General features: G+C 45.0%; 2 protein-coding genes across 6 annotated transcripts in view; both read right to left on the bottom strand.

Moving 5' to 3' along the window:
- Positions 1 to 20082, bottom strand: part of LOC106579471 (ribosomal protein S6 kinase alpha-3) — a 32508-nt gene extending 12426 nt beyond the window's left edge. Inside the window, exons 1-2 of one of the 4 annotated variants that reach the window (XM_014159409.3) lie at positions 19648 to 20082; positions 16865 to 16924 (exon numbers count right to left, since the gene is read on the bottom strand). In XM_014159409.3, the coding sequence (XP_014014884.1) occupies positions 16865 to 16924; positions 19648 to 19710 (123 nt within the window). In that variant the 5' untranslated portion in view covers positions 19711 to 20082. Of the gene's footprint in view, positions 1 to 4352; positions 4733 to 16864; positions 16925 to 19240; positions 19541 to 19647 lie in introns of those variants that run through there. The other 3 variants (XM_014159410.3, XM_014159408.3, XM_014159407.3) reach the window with 3 other exon arrangements.
- Positions 20083 to 21103: 1021 nt separating this feature from the next.
- LOC106579465 (pyruvate dehydrogenase E1 component subunit alpha, mitochondrial) lies at positions 21104 to 26829 on the bottom strand. 2 transcript variants are annotated; one of them, XM_014159398.3, is made up of 12 exons: positions 26670 to 26829; positions 25721 to 25741; positions 25084 to 25152; positions 24775 to 24948; positions 24484 to 24610; positions 24177 to 24268; positions 24002 to 24094; positions 23776 to 23931; positions 23632 to 23703; positions 23034 to 23101; positions 22506 to 22614; positions 21104 to 22353 (listed from the first exon to the last, which is right to left on the bottom strand). In XM_014159398.3, the coding sequence occupies exons 1-12, from the start codon at positions 26730 to 26732 to the stop codon at positions 22189 to 22191; spliced, it is 1209 nt and encodes a 402-aa protein (XP_014014873.1). In that variant the 5' UTR covers positions 26733 to 26829; the 3' UTR covers positions 21104 to 22188. The 2 variants fall into 2 exon arrangements, with proteins under 2 accessions (XP_014014873.1, XP_014014875.1); XM_014159400.3 differs by lacking the exon at positions 25721 to 25741.
- Between the last annotated feature and the right edge of the window lie 279 nt (positions 26830 to 27108).

The following is a 27108-nucleotide window of genomic DNA, read 5'->3' on the forward strand; positions in this document are numbered from 1 at the left end:
TGCCATGGTGCCACCCCCAATCCTCCTGATACCTCCCAGTGACTAAAGACTTCTCACTGTGTGTGTGTGTGTGTGTGTGTGTGTGTGTGTGTGTGTGTGTGTGTGTGTGTGTGTGTGTGTGTGTGTGTGTGTGTGTGTGTGTGTGTGTGTGTGTGTGTGTGTGTGTGTGTGTGTGTGTGTGTGTCCTCTCCCTCCCCATCACTCATTCTAGCTCCTCTTCATCTCTCTCAGGCTTTTGACACACCAAGAGTGACACACCAACAGTAGGAAAGAGATGTGATATCACTCTCCACCTATCCCTTTCCCTCCAACTCCACTCCACCCCCTCCTGTTTCACAGCTCATGTCATCAAAGCCCAAATATGGAATTTCACACTTATGTATGCAGATTTGTACACATCACCAGACCTCACTAACAAGATGGAGCTCATATATAGCTCATATGAACATATATAACACTCATATGAACATATATAACACTCATATGAGCATTTTCAACATACATTATGTACATTATTGCCTACATCTAGAGTACAAAACATTAGGAACAGCTTCCTAATATTGAGTTGCACCGCCTTTTGCCCTCAGAACAGCCTCAATTCGTCGGGGCATGAACTCTACAAGGATATCGAAAGCACTCACCCTCTGAATGGCACACATACCCAATCCATGTCTGAATTGTCTCAAGGCTTAAAAATATTTTTTATCCTGTCTCCTCCCCTTCATCTACACTGATTGAAGTGGATTTAACAAGTGACATCAATATGGGATCAGAGATTTCACCTGGATTCACCTGGTCAATCTATGCCATGGATCGAGCAGGTTTTCCTAATGTTTTGTGCACTCAGTGTATATAGCATGTACATTATAGCACCCTTATGGACTTCCATGTAGACCTAGTCATATTCTGAACGTAGATATATATCATGCTAGAGCAGCTATGTTTACGTGTAGACCTTGTCATATACTGAACATAGATATATATCATGCTAGTGTAGCTATGTTTACGTGTAGACCTTGTCATATACTGAACATAGATATATATCATGCTAGTGCGGCTATGTTTACGTGTAGACCTTGTCATATACTGAACATAGATATATATCATGCTAGTGTAGCTATGTTTACGTGATGAGCATCAGTACCACCTGGATGTGTAGTAGGGGAGTTTCAGTTGGACACACGGAGGTCTGGACACACACTGGGTTGAGATATTTCCGTCTGTTTGAAGTGTGTGTGTGTGTCTGTGTGTGTGTGAGTGAGTGAGTGAGTGAGTGAGTGAGTGAGTGAGTGAGTGAGTGAGTGAGTGAGTGAGTGAGTGAGTGAGTGAGTGAGTGAGTGAGTGAGTGAGTGAGTGAGTGAGTGAGTGAGTGAGTGAGTGAGTGAGTGAGTGAGTGAGTGAGTGTGAATCACAACGCAGATGGAGGATCAGAGAGAGGCGACAGGTTGCTCATGTAGCACCTCTTAATCACAGGATAAAAATGTACAGCTCAAATCAAATCAAATTTTATTTGTCACATGCACCGAATACAACAGGTGTAGACTTTACCATGAAATGCTTACTTACGAGCCCTTTTCCAACAATGCAGAGTTAAAAACAAAGAAACATTTACTAAATAAAAAAAGGAAATTGTAACACAATAAAATAACAATAATGAGACTATATACAAGGAGTACTGGTACTGAGTCAATGTGCAGAGTTAGAGGTAGTTGAGGTAATGTGTACATGTAGGTAGGGGTAAAAGTGACTAGGCAATCAGGATATTTAATAAACAGAGTAGCAGCAATGTATGTGAAGAGTGTGAAAGTGTGTCAACAAAATGTGTCTGTGGCGTCAATATGCATTTGGTGTGTGAGCATATGTAGTGCTTTTACATTTTTGTATTAATTTACCAGGTAAGTTGACTGAGAACATATTCTCATTGGGGATTTAGCCAGGACACAGGGTTAACACCCCTACTCTTACGATAAGTGCCTTGGATCTTTAGTGACCACAGAGAGTCAGGACACCCGTTTAACATCCCACCCGAAAGACTGCACCCTACACAGGGCAATGTCCCCAATCACTGCCCTGGGGCATTGGGATATACAGATTTTTTGGGGGGACAAGAGGAAAGAGTGCCTCCTACTGGCCCTCCAATATCACTTCTAGCAGCATCTGGTCTCCCATCCAGGGATCGACCAGGACCAACCCTGCAGTGTTTTTACACTGCTGCTACTCAATGTTTATCATCTATGCATAGTCACTTTACCCCTACTTACATGTACAATTTACCTCGACTAACCTGTGCCCCCGCAGATTGACTCAGTACCGGTTCCCCCTGTATTTAGCCTCGTTACTTTTTATTAAAAAAATTACTTTCTTAACTCTATTTCTTGAACTGCAGTGTTGGTTAAGGGCTTGTAAGTAAGCATTTCACGATAAGGTCTACACCTGTTGTATTTGGCGCATGTGACAAATACAATTTGATTTGTAATCTGTGATAGTTTGCATGCCCTGCCACATCCAACGAGCTTCAGAGCCGGTGTAGTAGGAGTCGATCTTGGTCCTGTATTGACGCTTTGCCTGTTTGATGGTTCATTGGAGGGCATAGCAGGATTTCTTATAAGCGTCCGGATTAGTGTCCCGCTCCTTGAAAGCGGCAGCTCCAGCCTTTAGCTCAGTGTGGATGTTGCCTGTAATCCATGGCTTCTGGTTGAGATATGTACGTACGGTCACAGTGGGGACAACGACGTCGATGCACTTATTAATGAAGCCGGTGACTGATTTGGTAAACTCCTCAATGCCATCGGATGAATCCCGAAACATATTCCAGTCTGTGCTAGCTAAACAGTACTGTAGCTTAGCATCCGCTTCATCTGACCACTTCCCTATTGAACGTGTCACTGGTACTTCCTGTTTGAATTTTTGCTTGTAAGCAGGAATCAAGAAGATAGTTATGGTCAGATTTTCCAAATGGAGGGCGAGGGAGAGTTTTTTATGTGTTTCTGTGTGTGGAGTAAAGGTGATCTAGAGTTTTTTATGTGTTTCTATGTGTGGAGTAAAGGTGATCTAGAGTTTTTTATGAGTTTCTGTGTGTGGAGTAAAGGTGATCTAGAGTTTTTTATGTGTTTCTGTGTGTGGAGTAAAGGTGATCTAGAGTTTTTTATGAGTTTCTGTGTGTGGAGTAAAGGTGATCTAGAGTTTTTTATGTGTTTCTGTGTGTGGAGTAAAGGTGATCTAGAGTTTTTTATGTGTTTCTGTGTGTGGAGTAAAGGTGATCTAGAGTTTTTTATGTGTTTCTGTGTGTGGAGTAAAGGTGATCTAGAGTTTTTTATGTGTTTCTGTGTGTGAAGTAAAGGTGATCGAGAGTTTTTTATGTGTTTCTGTGTGTGGAGTAAAGGTGATCTAGAGTTTTTTATGTGTTTCTGTGTGTGGAGTAAAGGTGATCTAGAGTTTTTTATGTGTTTCTGTGTGTGGAGTAAAGGTGATCTAGAGTTTTTTATGTGTTTCTGTGTGTGGAGTAAAGGTGATCTACAGTTTTTTATGTGTTTCTGTGTGTGGAGTAAAGGTGATCTAGAGTTTTTTATGTGTTTCTGTGTGTGGAGTAAAGGTGATCTAGAGTTTTTTATGTGTTTCTGTGTGTGGAGTAAAGGTGATCTAGAGTTTTTTCGCCTCTAGTTGCAAAGGTGATTTTAGTTTTCCTGCAATACAATCACCGGCCACTAGGAGCGCTCAACACACACACACACACACACACACACACACACACACACACACACACACACACACACACACACACACACACACACACACACACACACACACACACACACACACACACCACACCATTACTGTTTAATACCACCACAAAGTGTGTGTGTGTGTGTGTGTGTGTGTGTGTGTGTGTGTGTGTGTGTGTGTGTGTGTGTGTGTGTGTGTGTGTGTGTGCGCGCGCGTGGTTAAACTGAAGAGAAAGTCTATTACAGCCTTCCCAGATCACGATAACTCAATCCCACTGTGGCTGCATGGGCCTATTCATTTAATGACATTAATTCAACTAATGAAGTGATGAGATCTAATCAAGCATCATTGTAAGGAACAGAGGCCTGTAGACGAGATCAGAGAGAAAGAACTACACAGAGAACAGCAGCATCACAAACACAAAATAACAATTTTAGCTGGACTGTTCTCTATCTTCCATGGAATAATCTACAGCCAATTCTGAAAGCCACACACAGACACTAACACACATATACACACATAGTACAGAGGCAAGTTTTAGTCCTTGTCAGCTTTAGGACAGATAGTGGTAACCTGACACACACTCCAGGATAGCATTACTGTACCCGCACACACAGTCCTGTACTTACAGCCCCCTGGGTTTCGGAACACCCGCATCCTGCCCTGGTAAACAAATCCCAGTCCCGCTCCTTCCCGGTAAAGTTTCCGGTGCAGTTCCTGTTAAGGTCTCCGGTAAAGTTTTGGATCAGTAGACATCCTAGGGCCTTGAGTCTGCTAGTCAGAACACCGAGAGACACACACACTGCTTTGGCCTCAGTCATACCTAATCACACACGGTCCTTCGGACAGCTATGCACTGGATGTGTGTGTATGTAAGAGAGAGGTAGAGTGGGTGAAAATAAGAGTGAAGAAGAGGGAGCATGTTGAAGTGTATGTGAGGGAGGTGTGTGTGTGTGTGTGTGACTCAGTCAGGGGGAACACCAGAGATCCAAACTGGGATCCCCCCTAAACCCCTCTGTAACCTCCTACCCTTAGCTTCCATCATGTGATCTGGAGATTCCCATGAAACACACACACACACACACACACACACACACACACACACACACACACACACACACACACACACACACACACACACACACACACACACACACACACACACACGCGGACCAATGCCTGACTACCACGTACCGCAAAGAATGCACACACACGTGTCTCAGAATATGAGAGCGTAGATGGGATTACAGACAGCTGTTGTGCAAGGCCTATCACCTTCCCCATGAGTGCAACCTCACTAATTGTCCCCACACAACAAGAACAATGAGTCGAGGTTCCTCTGGGGGGACAAATCTCTACAACTAAACAGCTCAGTCTGAGACAGTCTAACCTAATAGTTCTAAACCACACTTTCTTCCCTTGAACAGTGAGACTAGCGAAGATACTAAATACATTACTGTACTGAATACAGTGTGTAGAAGAATAGACTGATAAGTAGTACTACAATATTACTACAATAGTACTACAAAAGTACTAGAGCATTAACAGCTCTGGAGCTGGTCTTTCTGTATTAAACCTTCATGGGTGCGTGTGTCTTTGTGTGTGCATGTGTCTGTGTATGTGCGTTCATACGTGCATGCGTGTATTAGGCTCTATGTGTGGCAGTGGCTTCCATGGATTGTGAGAGAGGAATTCCAGGAAATCTGTGTCCCTAAACCACTTATGCAACCAAACTAACAGTGTACATACAAGCGAGGACACACACACACAAACACACTCACACCCACACAGAGGGCTGATTGATGCGCATACTTGGGCCTAGGTTAGCAGAACATAACACATCCGCTAGGCTAGGCCTTAGGACACCGTCTCATAACACACACACTGTCCTTGGTAACTGGTCATGAGGCACTCTACAGACAGCGATAGGTTAACTTACAACCAATCAGAAAGGTGGCGAGAAAGTGAGAGAGATTATTAAGTATTGATGATGAGGAGTAGAGAGAGGATAAGGCAGCAAAATGTATTCAGGAACTGAATTTATCTGAATTAGAATTCAATCTCTGCCTGCTTGGCCCCCTTCTATTCTGACTGAGTGGAGACTCCACCATGTTCAATACACCTTCTATTCTGACTGAGTGGAGACTCCACCATGTTCAATACACCTTCTATTCTGACTGAGTGGAGACTCCACCATGTTCAATACACCTTCTATTCTGACTGAGTGGAGACTCCACCATGTTCAATACACCTTCTATTCTGACTGAGTGGAGACTCCACCATGTTCAATACACCTTCTATTCTGACTGAGTGGAGACTCCACCATGTTCAATACACCTTCTATTCTGACTGAGTGGAGACTCCACCATGTTCAATACACCTTCTATTCTGACTGAGTGGAGACTCCACCATGTTCAATACACCTTCTATTCTGACTGAGTGGAGACTCCACCATGTTCAATACACCTTCTATTCTGACTGAGTGGAGACTCCACCATGTTCAATACACCTTCTATTCTGACTGAGTGGAGACTCCACCATGTTCAATACACCTTCTATTCTGACTGAGTGGAGACTCCACCATGTTCAATACACCTTCTATTCTGACTGAGTGGAGACTCCACCATGTTCAATACACCTTCTATTCTGACTGAGTGGAGACTCCACCATGTTCAATACACCTTCTATTCTGACTGAGTGGAGACTCCACCATGTTCAATACACCTTCTATTCTGACTGAGTGGAGACTCCACCATGTTCAATACACCTTCTATTCTGACTGAGTGGAGACTCCACCACGTTCAATACACCTTCTATTCTGACTGAGTGGAGACTCCACCACGTTCAATACACCTTCTATTCTGACTGAGTGGAGACTCCACCACGTTCAATAACACCTTCTATTCTGACTGAGTGGAGACTCCACCACGTTCAATACACCTTCTATTCTGACTGAGTGGAGACTCCACCACGTTCAATACACCTTCTATTCTGACTGAGTGGAGACTCCACCATGTTCAATGCACCTACTATTCTGACTGAGTGGAGACTCCACCATGTTCAATGCACCTACTATTCACAGATCTGTGCAAGAAATGGAACACAGAATTTAACACACAAGTTATACAGCAGGACAGAGAGCGAGAAAAGACACAGAGAGAGTGTGATAAAGAAATAGACTGAGTGAGAGTGACAGAGAGAGAGAGAGACAGAGAGGTAGAGAGCGAGAGCAAGAGAAAGAAAGAGAAGAGGGGGAACCCCACAGTGCAGTGATCTACACTGGCTCTATTGTTCTTAGTCTTGTCAGTCTGATCTCTCTCTCTCTCTCTGTCTGTCTGTCTGTCTGTCTGTCTGTCTGTCTGTCTGTCTGTCTGTCTGTCTGTCTGTCTGTCTGTCTGTCTGTCTGTCTGTCTGTCTGTCTGTCTGTCTGTCTGTCTGTCTGTCTGTCTGTCTGTCTGTCTGTCTGTCTGTCTGTCTCTCTCTCTCTCTGTCTGTCTGTCTCTCTCTCTCTCTCTTGTCTGTCTCTCTCTCTCTCTCTCTGTCTGTCTGTCTCTCTCTCTCTCTCTCTCTGTCTGTCTCTCTCTCTCTCTCTCTGTCTCTCTCTGTCTCCCTCGGTCACTCTTGGGCTCTCTCGTTAGAGAAATCTCACCGCTTCATCTGTTGCCAGCAGCGCTTCTTAGGTCAGAGCAAGCCTCGTAATTATCCCCCCCCCCCCCCCCCACACACACACACACACACACACACACACACACACACACACACACACACACACACACACACACACACACACACACACACACACACACACACACACACACGCCTTTGTCTTAACAGAGAATAAGAATGTTTGCCCTCACCCAAAGAAAGAGACACTGATTGCTTGGGAAACTAACACAGTCAGTATGAGAAAGCAAACGCTAACCGTGTGTGTGTGTGTGTGTTTGCGTGTGCGTGTTGTCAGAGCCCTACCCGTATATGGTTGTGTCTGATCCAAGGCAAAAGCATCTTCAGCATTGTCCTCATATCACACACACACATCCACAAACGACGACAGAGAGAAACACATACCCAAGCATTCACAGGCCACTGAGTTCGAAAATGGACAGAGAGAGGAACGCATAGGAGTCTAAACACACACACACACACACACACACACACACACACACACCACACACACACACACACACACACACACACACACACACACACACACACACACACACACACACACACACACACACACACACACACACACACAGGAGGAAGGTCTGCCCAGGAAGAGCCTACAGCTGCTGGTCACCGTGGTGATTAGAGCATGTCCTGTCCTTGCTCCCCTGGCAACCACATCTGCACAGGAACACACACATCATTCCTCACACAAACACACCCACACCCACACAGACACACACCCACACCCACACAGACACACACCCACACCCACACAGACACACACGAAGATACGGCGTTCCAATAGATAAACATAAATCCTACACAACGCCCATCAAGATACTCAAAATATATAAATGGTCCGTAAACTGTATACTGTATGTAAATTGTATGTTTCACTAGCACAGACTATAATATGTTTCGGAATTCATCGACAAATTCATTCCCCACAGTGACCGTACGTACATAACCCAACCAGAAGCCATGGATTACAGGCAACATCCGCACTGAGCGAAAGGCTAAAGCTGCCGCTTTTAAGGAGCTGGACACTAATCCGGACGCTTATAAGAAATCCTGCTACAACCTATGGCGAGCTATCAAACAGGCAAAGCATCAATACAGGACTAAGATCTAATCCTACTATGCTAGTCAGATGTGGCAGGACGTGCAAACTATTGTATTTGCTCCAGCAGGTATATTTCACTGGTCATCCCCAAAGCCAACTCCTCTTTGGCCGCCTTTCCTTCCAGTTCTCTGCTGCCAATGACTGGAACGAACTGCAAAAATCACTGAAGCTGAAGTCTTATATCTCCCTCATTAACTTTAAGCATCAGCTGTCGCATCAGCTGTCAGAGCAGCTTACCGATCATTGCACCTGTACATAGCCCATCTGTAAATAACCCACCAAACTACCTCATCCCCATATTGTTATTTATTTTTTGGCTCCTTTGCACTCCAGTATCTCTACTTGCACATTCATCTTCTGCACATCTATCACTCCAGTGCTTAATTGCTGAATTGTAATTATTTTGCCACTATGGCCTATTTATTGCCTTACCTCCCTAATCTTACTACATTTGCACACACTGTATATAGACTTTTCTATTGTGTTATTGACTGTACCTTTGTTTATCCCATGTGTAACTCTGTGTTGTTTGTGTCGCACTGCTTCGCTTTATCTTGGCCAGGGCGCAGTTATAAATGAGAACTTGTTCTCAACTGTTCTATCTAGTTAAATAAAGGTGAAATAAATACATTTTAAAAATACGGATTACAAAGGGAAACCCAGCCGTGAGCTGCCCAATGACGCAAGCCTACCAGACAAGCTAAATGCCTTCCATGCTCGCTTCGAGGCAAGCAACACTGAACCGTGCATGAGAGCACCAGCTGTTCCAGACGACTGTGTGATCACGCTGTCCGTAGCTGATTTGAGCAAGACCTTTAAACACGTTAACATTCACAATGCTACAGTGCCAGACAAATTACCAGGACGCGTACTCAGAGCATGCGTACTCAGCTGGCAAGTGTCTCCACTGACATTTTCAACATCTCCCTGACCCAGTCTGTAATACCTACATGTTTCAAGCAGACCACCATAGTCCCTGTGCCCAAGAACGGCAGGTAACTTTTCTAAATGGCTATCGCCCCGTAGCACTTACATCTGTAGCCATGAAATGCTTTGAAATGCTGGTCATGGCTCACATCAACAACATCATCCCAGACACCCTGGACCCACCCCAATTCGCATACTGCCTCAACAGATCCACAGATGACGCAATCTCTATTGCACTGCCCTCTCCCACCTGGACAAGAGGAACACCTATATGAGAATGCTGTTCATTGACTACAGCTCAGTGTTCAACACCATAGTGCCTTCATAGCTCATCACTAAGCTAAGGACCCTGGGACTGAACACGTCCCTCTGCAACTGGTTCCTGGACTTCCTGACTGGCCACCCCCAGGTGGTGAGGATAGGCAACAACACATCCGCCACGCTGACCCTTGACACAGTGGCCCTGCAGGGGTGCATGCTTAGTCCCCTCCTGTACGCCCTGTTCAACCATGACTGCGTGGCTGTGCACAACTCCAACACCATCATTAAGTATGCTGGTGACACGACGGTGATAGGCCTCATCACCGACGATGATAAGACAGCCTTTAGGGTGGTTCCAGGTCAGGAACCTGGCAGTGTGATGCAACAACATCTTCCTTAATGTCTGCAAGACAAAGGTCAAGAGCTTCAAGTTCTTCGGTGTCCACATCACTAAGGATCTATCATGGTCCACACACACCAACAGAGTCGTGAAGAGGGCATGACAATGCCTCTTCCCCTTCAGAAGGCTGAAAAGATTTGGCATGGGCCCTCAGATCTTCAAAAAGTTATACAGCTGCACCATTGAGAGCATCTTGACTGGCTGCATCACCACTTGGTATGGCAACTGCTTGACATCTGACCGCAAGGCGCTGCAGAGGGTAATGCGTAAGGCCCAGTACATGACTGGGGCCAATCTCTCTGCAATCCAGGACTTCAATACCAGGTGGTGTCAGAGGAAGACGCTAAAAATTGTTGAATACTCCAGCCACTCAAGTCATAGACTGTTCTCTCTGCTACCGCATGGCAAGCGGTACCGATGCATCAAGTCTGGAACCAACAGGATCCTGAACAGCTTCTACCCCCAAGCTATAAGACTGCTAAATAGTTAGTTAAATAGTCAACCAAATAGCTACTTGGACTATCTGCATTGACCCTTTTTGCACTAACTTTTTTGACTCATCACTTACACTGCTGCTACTGTCTATTATCTATCCTGTTGTCTAGTCACTCTATTCCTAGTTATATGTACATATCTACCTCAACTACCTCGTACCCCTGCACATCCACTCTTTACTAGTACCCTGTGTATGTAGCCAAGTTATCATTACTCATTGTGTATTTATTATTACTTTCTCTCTACATTGTTGGGAAGGGCCTGAAAGTAAGCATTTTACTGTTAGTCTACACCTGGTGTTTACAAAGCATGTGAAAAATACAATTTGATTTGATTTAAACACTAGCCATTACTTGTGTTTTGTGTGTCTATGTGTTCCCTGTCTAGAGGGTAACGCTGACGGTACAGAAACAGAATCTCCCTGCATCTCCATGACAACAGACATCCCTCTATCCCCACTTGAGGAAGAAAGAGGGAGTATCAGAATTACGCTCTAAATTTAAACAGTCAGATTTTTCTTTAATGCAGAATTTGTAGGGGAACAAGACCCATATTCTCAAAGCGTCTTAGAGTAGGAGTTCTGCTGGGATCAGTTTTGTCCTTTAGATCATAAGTATATGGACGTGGACCAGCACTCTTACTCTGAGACGCTTAAAGAATACAGGCCCAGACTGTGACTGTGACAAGGTCATGTTGATTCAGATGGAGTGGCTCAGTAGATATCTGGCTCTGGGGGACAAGGGGATCCCTGGGTGGGGCTCTGGGGGACAGGGGGGATCCCTGGGTGGGGCTCTGTTTGGCCTGTAGCCCCTCACTTCCTCCTTTGCCCTCTCCTTCTTTCTCTGCATCTGTCTCCTCCCTCTTTTTCTCTCCCTTTCCTCTCTCTTCTCTCCCCTGTCCCACCCTTCCTGTGTCTCTCTCATAACTCTCCTCCCTCTCTTTCTCCTCCCTCTTCTCTCGATAAAATGTGTCTGAGGGAAACTCCTAGAAAACCCCTCTGACCGTGTGTGTGTGTGTGTGTGTGTGTGTGTGTGTGTGTGTGTGTGTGTGTGTGTGTGTGTGTGTGTGTGTGTGTGTGTGTGTGTGTGTGTGTGTGTGTGTGTGTGTGTGTGTGTGTGTGCGCGATATAATTGTTCTTAGAGAGTGTTCCATTCAGGAAGTGTGGCGCCTGATACAGAGATTGCATCATCACCTTGTGACCTCACAATAACAATCCCACAATGCTTCACTCTCATGAAGAGCCCAATGCCGGTAACAATCCCACAATGCTTCACTCTCATGAAGAGCCCAATGCCGGTAACAATCCCACAATGCTTCACTCTCATGAAGAGCCCAATGCCGGCTGTCCCAGAATGTGCGGACCAACACACCCATAGACACACACACACACGCTAGTCCAGTGACCCTGCCCTTCAGAGGACTGTACCATGTCATACTGACAGCAACCAGATAGGGGACATCTCTCTCTCTCTCTCGTGCTTTACCTCACCCTCTCTCTCAATCAATAGGTCCACCTCCCTAGCTAGCTCTCCCTTTACCCCCCCTCCCCCCTCTCAGTACTGTGTTGCACAATGAAATGAAAAAGAATATAGACAGAGAGTGTGTGCATTGCGTCATCCCCAGGGCAGTGATGAGCATACATATGGCAGCTTTTTGCTTTTGGGACAGGCTCATTTGACATTTTTGGTATTTTGTATTTATTAGGTATCCCCATTAGTTCCTGCCAAGGCAGCAGCTACTCTTCCTGGGGTCCATTAGTTCCTGCCAAGACAGCAGATACTCTATCTGGGGTCCATTAGTTCCTGCCAAGACAGCAGCTACTCTATCTGGGGTCCATTAGTTCCTGCCAAGACAGCAGCTACTCTTCCTGGGGTCCATTAGTTCCTGCCAAGACAGCAGCTACTCTTCCTGGGGTCCATTAGTTCCTGCCAAGACAGCAGCTACTCTTCCTGGGGTCCATTAGTTCCTGCCAAGACAGCAGCTACTCTTCCTGGGGTCCATTAGTTCCTGCCAAGGCAGCAGCTACTCTTCCTGGGGTTCAATCACATTAAAGGAACTTACATTACATATGAAACAAAAGATAAAACAGAACATCATATAACATTATTACACCACTACATATCTACAATACAAAATGTATAATACCACCATACAACAATATTACAATGAGTGTGCTAGCGCTTGTGCATATGCGTGTGACTGTACCGTTGTGTGTGTCTGTTCCTTAAGGTATATTTGTAACTGTTTTTTAAATCTGATTCTACTGCTTGCATCAGTTACCTGATGTGGAATAGAGTTCCATGTATTCATGGCTCTATGTAGTACTGTGCGCCTCCCATAGTCTGTTCTGGGCTTCAGAATTGTGGAGACCTCTGGTGGCATGTCTTGTGGGGTATGCATGGGTGTCGGAGCTATGTGCTAGTAGTTTAAACAGACACCTTGGTGCATTCAGCATGTCAACACTTCAACATTTCTCCTCCACTTTGAGCCAGGAGAGATTGACATGCATATTTGGGGCGGCAGGTAGCCTAGTGGTTAGAGCATTGGGCCAGTAACCAAAAGGTTGCTAGATCGAATCCCCAAGTTGACAAGGTACAAATCTGTCATTCTGCCCCTGAACGAGGCTATTAACCCACTGTTCCTAGGTCGTCATTATAAATAAGAATTTGTTCTTAACTGGCTTGCCTGGTTAAATAATAAAAAAATAATAATAATGAAATATCATTAATGTTAGCTCCCTGTGTACTTTTAAGGTCCAACCGTGCTGCCCTGTTCCCTCTTTGTGGCACCTGACCACATGACTGAACAGTAGTGCTGCTGCGACAAAACTAGGGCCTGTAGGACCTGCCTTGTTGATAGTGTTGTTAAGAAGGCAGAGCAGCGCTTTATTATGGACCGACTTCTCCCCATCTTAGCTACTGTTGTATCAATATGTTTTGACCAGGACAGTTTACAATCCAGGGTTAAGCCAAGCAGTTTAGTCACCTCAACTTGCTCAATTTCCACATTATTTATTACAAAATTTTGTTCAGGTTTAGTGAATGATTTGTCCCAAATACAATGCTTTTAGTTTTAGAAATATTTAGGACTAACTTATTCCTTGCTGCCCACTCTGAAACTAACTGCAGCTCTTTGTTAAGTGTTGCAGTAATTTCAGTCGCTGTAGTAGCTGACATGTGTAGTGTTGAGTCACCCGCATACATAGACACACTGGCTTTACTCAAAGCCAGTGGCATGTCATTAGTAAAGATTGAAAAAAAGTAAGTGGCCTAGACAGTTGCCCTGGGGAATTCCTGAATCTTCCTGAATTATTTTTTCCAAAGGTTTACTAAGGGTTGGTAACAGGCTGATTGGTTGGCTATTTGAGCCAGTAAAGGGGGCTTTACTATTCTTAGGTAGCTAAATGACTTTTGCTTCACTCCAGGCCTGAGGGCACACACTTTCTAGTAGGCTTAAATTGAATATATGGCAAATAGGAGTGGTAATATCGTCCGCTATTATCCGAGGGTAATTTTCCATCCAAGTTGTCAGACCCCGGTGGTTTTTCATTGTTGATAGACAACAACAAAAAATGTCACCTCTTCCACACTCACGTTACGGAATTCAAAGTACATTGCTTTCTTTCATAATTTGGTCAGATATACTTGGATGTGTAGTGTCAGCATTTGTTGCTGGCATGTTATGCCTAAATTTGCTAATCTTGCCAATAAAAAAAAATCATTAAATAATTGGCAATATCAGTGGGTTTTGTGATGAATGAGCAATCTGATTCAATGAATAATGGGGCCGAGTTTGCCTTTTTGCCCATAATTTAATTTAAGGTGGTCCAAAGCTTTTTACTATCATTATATAATTTATCTTTGTTTCATAGTGTAGTTTCTTCTTCTTTTTATTCAGTTTAGTCACATGATTTCTCCATTTGCAGTACGTTTGCCAATCGATTGTGCAGCCAGACTTATTTATTTCACATTCCTTTTGCGTCATCCCTCTCAACCATACAATTGTTAAATTTCTCATCAATCCAAGGGGATTTAACAGTTTTTGCATTTGACTGATGGCCCTTTGGTATCTAGAACAATCTGGCTAGACAACACATACACCACACTCTGAGGGTGTCTCAGGGGGAGTTGGAATATGCAGAAATTCTAATTCACACATGAGTATAATACACACTTGTACATGTGTGAAATAGGACTAATATAAGCACCCAGCAAATTATTATTATTATTTTACACACACACACACACACACACACACACACACACACACACACACACACACACACACACACACACACACACACACACACACACACACACACACACACACACACACACACACACGTCTTAAGGTTGATAAAGGCTGAATAATTGAAGATAAGGGAGTGAAGAATGACTCGTCGCTGAAACACCTGACTGCATACCCCAATTTCTTTTCTTTTTTGGGGGGGTATGATATTTATGCTTCTAACTTTCTCACTCATCATTATTTACGATTCATTCATGATTATCCATAATCATGGTAGCATCCATGTTAATGTAGAAGTGCTCAGAAACATATTGCATTCTTATTTACAATGGAAGGGACTCCAAAATGACAACACATTCATATTCATTTCTATTGCGCACAACATCATCCAAAACACAACCAAAACAAACTGCAAATGCATTCAACAAGTGTGTAGAGTCACAACCTTGATGTAGTCATTGCGTGCTAGGAATATGGGACCAAATACTAAACTTTTGAATAAATGTAACACTATAAGTGAATTTGTCCAAATACTTATGACACCTTCAGATAGGGGGACTAGATACATAAAGTGCTTCCACATCTGTTTTACCATTTAGAAATGTATGAAAATACCCTCAAATAAAAGCTGACATTCTGTAATGTCGCCTCATATAAAACATTTGATCTCAAATCCAAAATACTGGAGTATAGAGAGTATAAAAGTTTTAGCCTCACTGTCCAAATAAATATGTAGGGGAGAGTGTTTGTGTCTGTGTGTGTGTGTGTGTGCGTGGGCGTTTAAAGACGCCAGAGAAAGTCAGTCCAGATGGCCTGAGAAGATTAAATACCATCTGCCAGCGAGCGCTGGACACAGCCAATCCCTCTCTCTCCGTCTCTCATGGACACATGCACGCACACACACACGCACACAAAGTATAATATACATTACATACACACTCTCCATAGGGACTACAACACACAGGGTCAAATACAAACTATTTGAGATTTTCTTGACGCAGCTTCTTTAGGTCTATTCCATTGTTTCCATCATATCAGGAAATCCAAATCATGTGTTTGAAATAATTTGACATACATAAATGACCCAGATCTGACACACAAACACACAGATACACACACTTCCAGAAAGAGAGGGGGTTTCACAGTCTGTCTCCGTGACAACAGGGTGCGGCATTAAAGAGCTGTGGTCAGAGTGAGAGGAAGACCCCACCAAGATGCCCCTCGATGTCGTGTGTGTGTCACTCTAGGGATATTACTAATAATTGCTGCTCAGCTCTTCTCAGACGGCAGATCTATAAGCCATCTCCTCTGCATTAAACTGTCTATACATACAGCTGACACACATACAGAGGAAGAAAGAGAGAAAGAGAGAGGGAGCTGGAGAGAGAGAGAGAGAGAGAGAGAGAGAGAGAGAGAGAGAGAGAGAGAGAGAGAGAGAGAGAGAGAGAGAGAGAGAGAGAGAGGAGAGAGAGAGAGAGAGAGAGAAGACAGGCTATGTGCACACTGCCCACAAAATGAGTTGGAAACTGAGCTGTACTTCCTAACCTCCTGCCAAATGTATGACCATATTAGAGACACATATTTCCCTCAGATTACACAGACCCACAAAGAATTCAAAAACAAATCCAATTTTAATAAACTTTCATATCTATTGGTGAAATACCACAGTGTGCATCACAGCAGCAAGATGTGTGACCTGCTGCCACAAGAAAAGGGCAACCAGTGAAGAACAAACACCATTGTAAAAACAACCTATATTTATTTTCACCTTTGTACTTTAACTATTTGCACATTGTTACAACACTGTATATAGACATAATATGACATTTGGAGGGGGGGGGGGGGGGGGGGTGTTTGAGTGTGTGTGTGTGTGTGTGTGTGTGTGTGTGTGTGTGTGTGTGTGTGTGTGTGTGTGTGTGTGTGTGTGTGTGTGTGTGTGTGTGTGTACAAGTGTACGTGTGTGTGTACAAGTGTACGTGTGTGTGTACAAGTGTACGTGTGTGTGTGTGTAGACTTACGTTACAGGACATAGAATCATCCTCTCCAATAGAATCCTCCAGAACATGTCGATGGGCATCCTGCAATAACACAATAAACAACTATTAGTTATTGTAATGTCCATTTTATTTCAAAGAAGTCAACACCATTTCTAAATACCTGGTGTTGCTAGATGTAGTGAATCCCAACGAAACAGCATTGTAATGTTTAGGTTATTACTGTGTCATTCCCATTTCACAACCTAGCTAAATACTGAGGAATGGATTACCATAACATATAGTGAAACTGTTTGTGTACTGGAGCTCTCAGGTCACATGTTTCGTTAATATGAAAGTGATTGGATCACTCAGAATAAACTGAGGCTGCAACATGATTATTATTCATTATAGTAGCACTTATCATTATTATTACTTAGTTCAGTGCGGCAGTAAGCCTGATAAACATGTAACAGGATGATTGAAAGATAAAGAGAGAGAGAGAGAGAGAGAGAGAGAGAGAGAGGACGGGAGAGAGGGGGAGAGAGGGGGAGAGAGAGAGGGACAGAAAGAGTGGAGAGGGAGAGGATGGGAGAGAGAGAGGAGGAGAGAAAGAGAGGGGGAGAGAAACAGAGGGACAGAAAGAGTGGAGAGGGAGAGGAGAGGGAGAGGACGGGAGAGAGGGAGAGGATGGGAGAGAGGGGAGAGAGGGGAGAAAGGGAGAGGGGGGAGAGAGGGAGAGGATGGGAGAGAGGGGAGAGAGGGGAGAAAGGGAGAGGGGGGAGAGAGGGAGAGGATGGGAGAGAGGGGAGAGAGGGGAGAAGGGGGGAGGGGGGAGAGAGGGGAGAGAGGGAGAGGGGGGAGAAAGGGAGAGGATGGGAGAGAGGGGAGAGAGGGGAGAAAGGGAGAGGATGGGAGAGAGGGGAGAGAGGGGAGAGAGGGGAGAAAGGGGAGAAAGGGAGAGAGGGGAGAGAGGGAGAGGGGGGAGAAAGGGAGAGGATGGGAGAGAGGGGAGAGAGGGGAGAAAGGGAGAGGGGGGAGAGAGGGGAGAGAGGGAGAGGGGGGAGAAAGGGAGAGGGGGGAGAGAGGGAGAACATGTCGGATGGAACGAAAAGACAGAAAGTCATCTCACGGCCTCTGTCATGAAAGGGTTAATGTCTCTCTGTCATGAAAGGGTTAATGTCTCTCTGTCATGAAAGGGTTAATGTCTCTCTATCATGAAAGGGTTAATGTCTCTCTGTCATGAAAGGGTTAATGTCTCTCTGTCATGAAAGGGTTAATGTCTCTCTGTCATGAAAGGGTTAATGTCTCTCTGTCATGAAAGGGTTAATGTCTCTCTGTCATGAAAGGGTTAATGTCTCTCTATCATGAAAGGGTTAATGTCTCTCTGTCATGAAAGGGTTAATGTCTCTCTGTCATGAAAGGGTTAATGTCTCTCTGTCATGAAAGGGTTAATGTCTCTCTGTCATGAAAGGGTTAATGTCTCTCTGTCATGAAAGGCTTAATGTCTCTCTGTCATGAAAGGGTTAATGTCTCTCTATCATGAAAGGGTTAATGTCTCTCTATCATGAAAGGGTTAATGTCTCTCTGTCATGAAAGGGTTAATGTCTCTCTGTCATGAAAGGGTTAATGTCTCTCTATCATGAAAGGGTTAATGTCTCTCTGTCATGAAAGGGTTAATGTCTCTCTGTCATGAAAGGGTTAATGTCTCTCTGTCATGAAAGGGTTAATGTCTCTCTGTCATGAAAGGGTTAATGTCTCTCTGTCATGAAAGGGTTAATGTCTCTCTGTCATGAAAGGGTTAATGTCTCTCTATCATGAAAGGGTTAATGTCTCTCTGTCATGAAAGGGTTAATGTCTCTCTGTCATGAAAGGGTTAATGTCTCTCTGTCATGAAAGGGTTAATGTCTCTCTGTCATGAAAGGGTTAATGTCTCTCTGTCATGAAAGGGTTAATGTCTCTCTGTCATGAAAGGGTTTATGTCTCTCTGTCATGAAAGGGTTAATGTCTCTCTGTCATGAAATGGTTAACTCTCTCTCTCACACATACACTCACTCACACACAGTGTGATACAGTGATGGCTATCTAATGGACCAGTATTGACTGAGGGCCCAACAGTCTAACAGTCAGTCTACCTGCTGCCAAAACTCATTTATTGTTAACTTGCTTAGTTGAGTAGGAATGATTGAGTGAGTGAGAGTGCTGTTGTGCCCTAGAAACATTCTCCCACAAAGCACTGAGAACACACACGTTACCAAGAATATGTCCATCCTCTTGTTATGGAGCATGAGATATATACTGAGATAGACAGAGAACAGAGAAAGGTAGAAAGGCTGTGTACAGTACACTAGGGTATAATTATGAATCAAATGTGAATCAGAGAATGTCTTCAGACAATCATACGCGGGCGACTCTACTCACTTCTCTTTAAACACGTCACGCTTGCTTTAACCGCATCATCCAGGAAACACACACGCCTGCTGAAAGCCGCATCCTAAATCGTGCGGTCTGTCGGATGACCGCCCACTCGCCTTTCTCTCTCTCTATTATCCGAGGCTCAGCAACTTATCCATTTGGTTTTAGTAGCCAGCCTCAGACCCGTGGTGCTACGCGTTTGTTTATATCTATGAAGTGCAGCTCAAAGACAGTCAACGTGACGCTTCAATATAATAATCTGTTCACATCTATTCCCGCAGACAGTTTTCTGGTGCTGGAAATGAATACTCTCTCTCTCTCTCTCTCTCTCTCTCTCTCTCTCTCTCTCTCTCTCTCTCTCTCTCTCTCTCTCACACACACACACACACACACACACACACACACACACTCACCTCGCTTGCCGCCCGCCCCAGTGCCATCTTCTGCCAGGGATCTGGCAATTGTGCCAGGGGCATCTTGGCGCTGGAGCTGTCCTGGTTTCCTCTGATCTATTCTAGCGTTGTCTATTAGTTAGAGCGCTAAAGCTTCGCTCCAGACAGGACCGTAGGCAATCAATGTAGTAATCGAAAACTCTGTTCTATTCTAGTAGGCTATTGCGTTAGCCCCGTATGGGAGGACAAGGAGTTTCTAAAACAGGGGCCGCCCCGTCTTTCTCTAGCGGAATAATGTTCACTACATTACACTAGCTGAGCTAACGCCTTTTACCGAAAACTGTCTGGCTCTCCACTTTCGCCCTTGTGTCACTATGCCGTGTTTCCACTGCCTATTCTCTCTCTCTCTCTCTCTCTTTCTCTCTCTCTCTCTCTCTCTCTCTCTCTCTCTCACTCACTTACTCACTCACTCACTCACTTCCGTTTTGTCCCAATATGGCGCCGGGTGTCTTACCTGCCTGTCAGAATGACGAGTCACGCTGCGTCATATTTGGGGGCGGGGCCCTGTTATACCGGGACTACGGGACACCTCTTCCGAGCCGGACACAGGCAGGTGAGGGGGCTTGCTCTAGGATTTACAGTCTAGCCGGGCTGGTCACATGAGACACCGGGTGAGAAGAGAGACTTTATTATTTGGTGAAGGTGGTGCGTTGTAGCTAATGGTTCCGTAAACATGAAGAGCCCACAGTCAGAGTGCAGAATATTACTCTGATCAATACGGAGCTATTCAGGCGATGAACTGAAATATGCTGCAGGTTGTGTGTTAAATGATATATGATATAGATAAGGCTATAATAATTATATGATGTAGATAGGCGAATCATCGGCTTTATCATAGGCTACATTTAGCCCCAACATAGTATAGTATACCTTAATATTAGCAGTCTATTTGCCACCCTTGACTTTGGAGGGGTCTGTCTCTGACTGTATGAATCGTTTCTCACCAGTTAAAGTTTGATGTTGGAGGTCCTTAGCGTGAGAGACTGCTTTACTATGAGCTATTTATAGTCCATCCACCTTATGGGCTCTATGAAGGCTAATGAGAACCATGAACTGGCACAGAGTCATTATCTGTGAATAAAGAGGTGTGTGTGTGACTGAAGATGTGCTGTGGGTAGGAACAGTATAATTACAACCCAAAGATATTTATACTGAACTGCCAGACTGAACTTGGTGACAGAACATTAATCTCTGTCTTCTCTCCTCAGATACAGCTGTACTGTCTGGGCGTGGACTTCTAGCGCTGTGGTGACATCTGCTGGTAGATGATGTCTTAGATTTATGGATGTAAAGTGAACTGGATAGGTGGAAGCAAGATGGCTCCATCTGAGAAGCTAATCTCATGAGGTTGGTACATTATTAGCTGTCTGCACACAGAACTCTGCAGTGTTATCAGACACAAACAACTAACATATCACACAGTCTCTGGCAAATTTTATTGCTTCAGTCAAATCACAACAAACTGTATTACAATCGTTGAGTTTTTCAGTCCTTCTGTTAGTGCTTGGATCAGTATCCGCTCCTCACGGAAAGAAGGATGGATGGATGCCAGGGAGGAAGTTAGAGAAGGAGAGGAAGAGAGAGAAATAGACCACCATTGATGGTCCCTTTTTCGATGATGACATAATGACATCTCGTTAGTTTATCTATCTAGTCAAAGTGCTACGGTGCTACAATAACATCTGGGTCAGAGGTAATACATACTAACAGTCTGAAACCTTACAGGAAGATGAACTTGGTTTAACCTAGAACCATCCCCACACACACTCCCTTATCCAGGGGTAGCCAACCCTGGTACTGGAGACTTATAGGGTGTGCAAGCTTAGTAAGTACCAGCATGAACACACCAGATCCAGCTAATCAATGTCTTGATGACTGATTGAATCAGGTGTGTTAGTGCTAGGCTGGAACAAAAGCCTGCCCTAAGCCATTCACCTCCAATCTACAGACAGGTGGTCCCTCAGTGTCAGGAGAATACATCAATATAAAACTACATAATATACTCTATACAGTATCAATAAATACCAGTGACGTCAGTGTCAGGAGAATACATCAATATAAAACTACATAATATACTCTATACAGAATCAATAAATACCAGTGACGTCAGTGTCAGGAGAATACATCAATATAAAACTACATAATATACTCTATACAGTATCAATAAATACCAGTGACGTCAGTGGTGACAGACTGGTTTGGATTGCTGCTACAGACTGAACTCTGACCTACAGGGTCATGACCTTCTTCTTATAGTGCATTTAGAGACAATTCATGAGGGAATAAGAGAAGGGAGACGGAGGACAGGAGGAGTAGACTTTCACCCAGGGGTTGGTTGCAGAGGGTAGGAAGGGATGTGTAGCTGATAGACTGTACAGTAGTTTGGTCCATGTGTGTGTGTCTAGCTGACAGACTTCAGTTTCACCCAGGGGTTGGTTGCAGAGGGTAGGAAGGGATGTGTAGCTGATAGACTGTACAGTAGTTTGGTCCATGTGTGTGTGTCTAGCTGACAGACTTCAGTTTCACCCAGGGGTTGGTCCCACGGACCTCCATGGGTGGATTGTTGGCGAAGATGTGGTTGCAGAGCTCGTCCAATGGCGGCTCAGGGTCAGAGATCGCAAACTGGGCCGCGTCCTCGATCACCTTCCTGATCTCTACATCTATCTCCTAATGGTAGGGAGGAAGGAGGTAATAAAGAAGGAAGAAGGAAAGAAAAAGTGAATTGGACCACCTGTGTCTGTATGTTTGTGTGTATGTCTGTCTGTATGTTTGTGTGTATGTCTGTCTGTATGTTTGTTTGTCGGTGAAGGTGTGAGTACCTTGATCTCCTCCACAGAAGCCATGTTGTTGGACAGCATACGCTCCTTCAGCATGGTTATGGGGTCACTCTTACTGCGCACTTCCTGGATTTCCTCACGTGAACGGTAGCTACAGGACATTACATCACACATAGGAAGAAGAAGAGGAGTTAGACCTTATTGGCAGGGTTCGGCTCCAGCCCTTCGTTGACGAGAGAGAGAGAGAGAGAGAGAGAGAGAGAGAGAGAAACACACACACAGAGAGCGATAGAGCAAGAGAGAGCTAGCGTGCCCTGGAATGGAAGCGATGGTAGAGTGTTATTAGGCACGTCCCAAACCAACACTGGACGACACTGGGTGAGCCTACAGGACAGGCTACATTGGAGAGTGAAGTAGAGCGGCTACACAAGGTTGAGGGCAAGAGAGAGAGAAAGAGTGAGAGAGAGAGAGAGAGAAAAAGGAGAGAGGTGTGGTGAGGAGTGAGGGGGTGGAGAGAAACCGGGGGTCAGGTGACGGTCACAGGGTCAGGGGTCAGAGATCACATCTCACCTAACCCCGGGGTCACTCATGCTGTGTCCATGGTAACGGTAGGTCTCCAGCTCCATCACAATAGGACCCTGGCAGAGAGGTTTCAAAGCCAAGAGACTCAAAATGCTAACCACTGCTGCTATGACACTGCTGAATGGCCTGATCAGGGAATTCTACACGCTTGGAAAGTGGAGACTTCATAAAACATCAAAAAGTTAACATTACTGGTGATGTTACTTGCAGCAAAGATATAGAACTGATATATGGTCTGTCCCTTGCAGTGTTGGAAACCGCATGGCGTTTGCTAGCAAAGACATTTGAGGTGGCTAATTAATGGTAAATAACTTCATTGTTTTGTCCCACAGTTAGCTGATGATTAGCTAGCCAGCTAAAATTGTTCACAGTTAGTAAGCAGTTGCGTCTACACTATTTTTCTAGTTACAGTTGCGCTGCCAAGTCAATAACCTGTCTCCAAAGATGACCTGATGTCTCTATATCTATAATCTTCGGCCCTGTAGCACACCAGGAGCACCATAAGTGGTTAAATCAGTTATAACTTTTTAATCTCTGCCCCAATCAGAACTCATCTTTTCCAGCTCTACAAGCCATTATAGCTCACCTTCCCAGCTCTGCAGTGGTCTGCAGCAAACTTGATGGCCTCCCTCACACACAGAACGTCCATGCCATCCACCTACACCACAGGGACAGAGGCGTTAATATAGCAAAGATACACTCACTGACTGTGTGTGTGTGTGTGTCCTACCTTGATTCCAGGTATATAGTCTCCTCTCTTGAAGTACTCCGTGCTAGCAGAGGATCTCTCTATAGACGTCCCCATGCCAAACTTGTTGTTCTCACAGATGAAGATACACGGCAGCTTCCACAGAGCCGCCATGTTGAACGACTCAAAGATCTGGCCCTGATTGGACAAGAGAAGAGACAATGTTGATGATTTAATAACTTCATTGTAACCGTTAGATAGACCTCACCTGATTGGCTGCTCCGTCTCCGTACAGCGCCACGCACACCTGGTTGTTGCCTTGGTACTGACAGGCTAGTGCCACACCTGCCCCTAATGGAACCTGTAGACACACAAACACACAGTGAGAATGCATGGGTGTGGGGGTGTGTGTGTGTGTGTAAGTGACCTGTTCAGATAGTTACCTGAGCCCCCACGATTCCGTTCCCTCCATAGAAGTGTTTAGCGTACATGTGCATAGAACCACCTTTACCCTTGGCCACACCCCCTCTACGACCTGAGCGAGAGAGAGACAGACAGACAGAATGAGAGAGAGAGAGAAAGAAAGAAAGAAAGAAAGAAAGAGAGAGACAGAAAAAAATAGAGAGTAGAGATCTATTTCAGGTAGAAGTTGCAGAGATCTAAGATCAGTTTATCTTCCTTAAATCCTGACTGTAACCATTAGGGGGAAATAGAGATCTGACCTCAGATCAGTGTCTAGGTGTATCCCACCTGTGAGTTCAGCCAAGATCTCTCTGACAGACACGCCCCTTGTGAAGGTGTAGCCATGGGCGCGGTACGCCGTGATCAGGTGGTCTGTTGGATTGATGCCCGCCTCGATGCCCATCGCACATGCCTCCTGTAACACACCACCAACAGCAGCTAGGAGTGAGGGGCGGGGAGCGTGTGTATGTTCTCGTGTCCCTGAGAATGTGTGTTTATATGCTAATCTAATGTGTGTGTGTGTGTGTGTGTGTGTGTGTGTGTGTGTGTGTGTGTGTGTGTGTGTGTGTGTGTTGTGACCTGTCCGTCGTAGAGGTGACAGAAGCCTCTGATGATCTTCTGCTTGTACAGCTGGTCAGCCTTCAGCTCCATGCGTCTTATGGTCTGCATAGTCCTGTAGTACTGGAGGCCCTGTTCTCTGGTCAACACCGCCGTCTCAGAGGGGCCCTCCTCCAGACGGTGCAGCTCACACTTCTATTGGAAACAACAGGGAAGGGAGGGAGACAGACAGCTCAACCAACCAATCAGATAACAGTTTTAAGAAGGAAGTTCCCTTGTCATATCTAGGGCTCGTTCAGCAGGGCGTGCTAAAAGTGTATGTGGACTCACCTTGATGTCAAAGCTGGCCTGTGGGGTGAAGTCAGCGAAGGAGCGTGTGGACGCCAGCATCCTGGCCCCCTGCAGAGAGAGAGAATGACACACGAGAGAGCAATACACACACAGGAAATACAAGTCCAATAGCCAGCCACCCTCCTCCTCAGGCTAAATCCACCCAGTGTGAAAGGAGGACTGGGAATTCTGCAGAAGGAACGTGGCTGTTTGAGGTTCAGGTTTCTCTGTTAGTGCCAGCCAGCCAGATACTAACTAGGTCTGGGTGCTCTGGTACTAACTAGTGTTATTGGTGGTTGTCGGGGTGTTGCTGGGGCAGGCGATGAGGTTATATTGACATATTCGGACAGACCACTTAGCAGCTGGGGAACAGAGGAACCATCCAATCAGACCAGAGCACGGCCAGAGGAGTCTGACAGCTGCCCTAATACGGAAGAGCAGAGGGTCTGGACAAAGCAGACTAATCTGTAGTCAGAACGATCACTATCACTATCTACCACAGTGGACCAAAGAGAGGCAGGGCCTCTATCAGTACACACACAGGCTGTTTTCTATATGAGCTGTTTTGTGTTCATGGTCTGACAGGCTAAATCAGGCCTACAGGACAGGCTGTACAGCAGAGCTATGAGCTCCTTACCTCTGACACTGTTTGGGCTCCCTACAAAAAAAGCCAGGGAGAGAAGGGGGAGAGCGAGAGAGAAGGGGGGTGGGGGGAGAGAGAGGGTGATAGAGTGAGGGGAAAAGGAGTCATTGGGAGAGAGAGGAGAAAGTGAGTGGTGTCTGTAATTAATCTTTAAAACACTAGGGGAACTTATGCAAAAACTCATATAGCCTCTAGGGCCTAATATCTTTGACCATGAAAGGTGTGCTGATGAGTTTATGGTGAGAGAATGCGGCTGAGGGGGTGTGCTGAAGTTCACAGAGAACATTACAGAGGAAAATCTATAGACCAGAGGCAGACAACCAAGAGATTAGCACACAAATAGCCCCAACCATCACTAGCCTACACACCATCCTTTCAGCGCCACCGTGCGGCAAACTTAGACGCCGCAGGTACAATGAAGCATTTAAGTAGGATGCGGAAATCCCTTGTTGTGCCCTTATAACCGCGCAAAAAAACACTAAGCACCATGGACAGCGCCAAGATAAACGCGAACTACAGCCACAGTTTTCTAAATGTTCTTATTGCCTTTTACCCTGTTCTTTATAAGTGTGAATTTATAGGAAATACATAGAAGAGTATTGCAGTACTCTGGTATCCCGTTACACCCTACACATATTTGTTAAAATTAATCTGGCAGAATAGAGCACGCATAGACAGGCTGTCAATGTATGTAACAACTCATATAAACAATACCCGCAGTAGACAGCGACAGTACATCGATTTGGTTGTTGTGTTGTTGAGTTCGTACTGACTGACCATGTTACCAGGCCTACAAGGTCAGCACTGCTAGCTGGGACTGAAGCTACTACCAACCTCTCATCCGGCAAGTCTGGCAAGCTAGCTTGCTATCTCAGTGCGAAATCACCTAGCTAGCTTTCAGCATCATGGACAGCGGCACGCAGGTTGTCAGTAGACTACGTACCACATTCTTGCTGGCGTTGCCCAGTCGGAACACGTTCGAGATGAGGGTCAACATATTTTGCATGCTACTGGACACCCTGCTCTACCAGTACAGAACAGCAGACCTAATGAACAGATTAACGCCGACAACACAGATCAGCTGACACTTCTTGTGCTGGGTCGGTTGGCCAACTACAACTATCCCGGGGTTGGCCAATACAAAAGGAAATTACATGATGATAATAAAGATTATAAACTACAGGTGCATGCCTGTACAGAAGTTCCCCCGCGTTCTCATCGTTCAATATTTAGGCCTATTCTAAAAGTGCTTGAAATCTATTTCAGTTATTGCCTGGCTGTATCCTTAAATGTTCAAACGTTTTCACTGCTCTGCCGGTATTTGAAAAATGTATAATGTACAGCTGCTGTCATTCTCGTAGCTACCCAGGAACTTTCTCTGT

This window comes from Salmo salar, chromosome 19, assembly GCF_965601325.2.
Source record: "Salmo salar chromosome 19, fSalSal1, whole genome shotgun sequence".
NCBI classification, from domain to species: Eukaryota; Metazoa; Chordata; class Actinopteri; order Salmoniformes; family Salmonidae; genus Salmo; species Salmo salar.

Excerpts from the sequence above, each read along its gene's own strand:
- LOC106579465 (XM_014159398.3), bottom strand. The coding sequence starts at position 26,732 with ATGCAAAATATGTTGACCCTCATCTCGAACGTGTTCCGACTGGGCAAC. Across the intron at positions 24,095-24,176 it reads ACGGAATCGTGGGGGCTCAG|GTTCCATTAGGGGCAGGTGT; the intron begins GTAACTATCTGA and ends GTGTGTCTACAG. Across the intron at positions 23,704-23,775 it reads ACTATATACCTGGAATCAAG|GTGGATGGCATGGACGTTCT; the intron begins GTAGGACACACA and ends CCTGTGGTGTAG.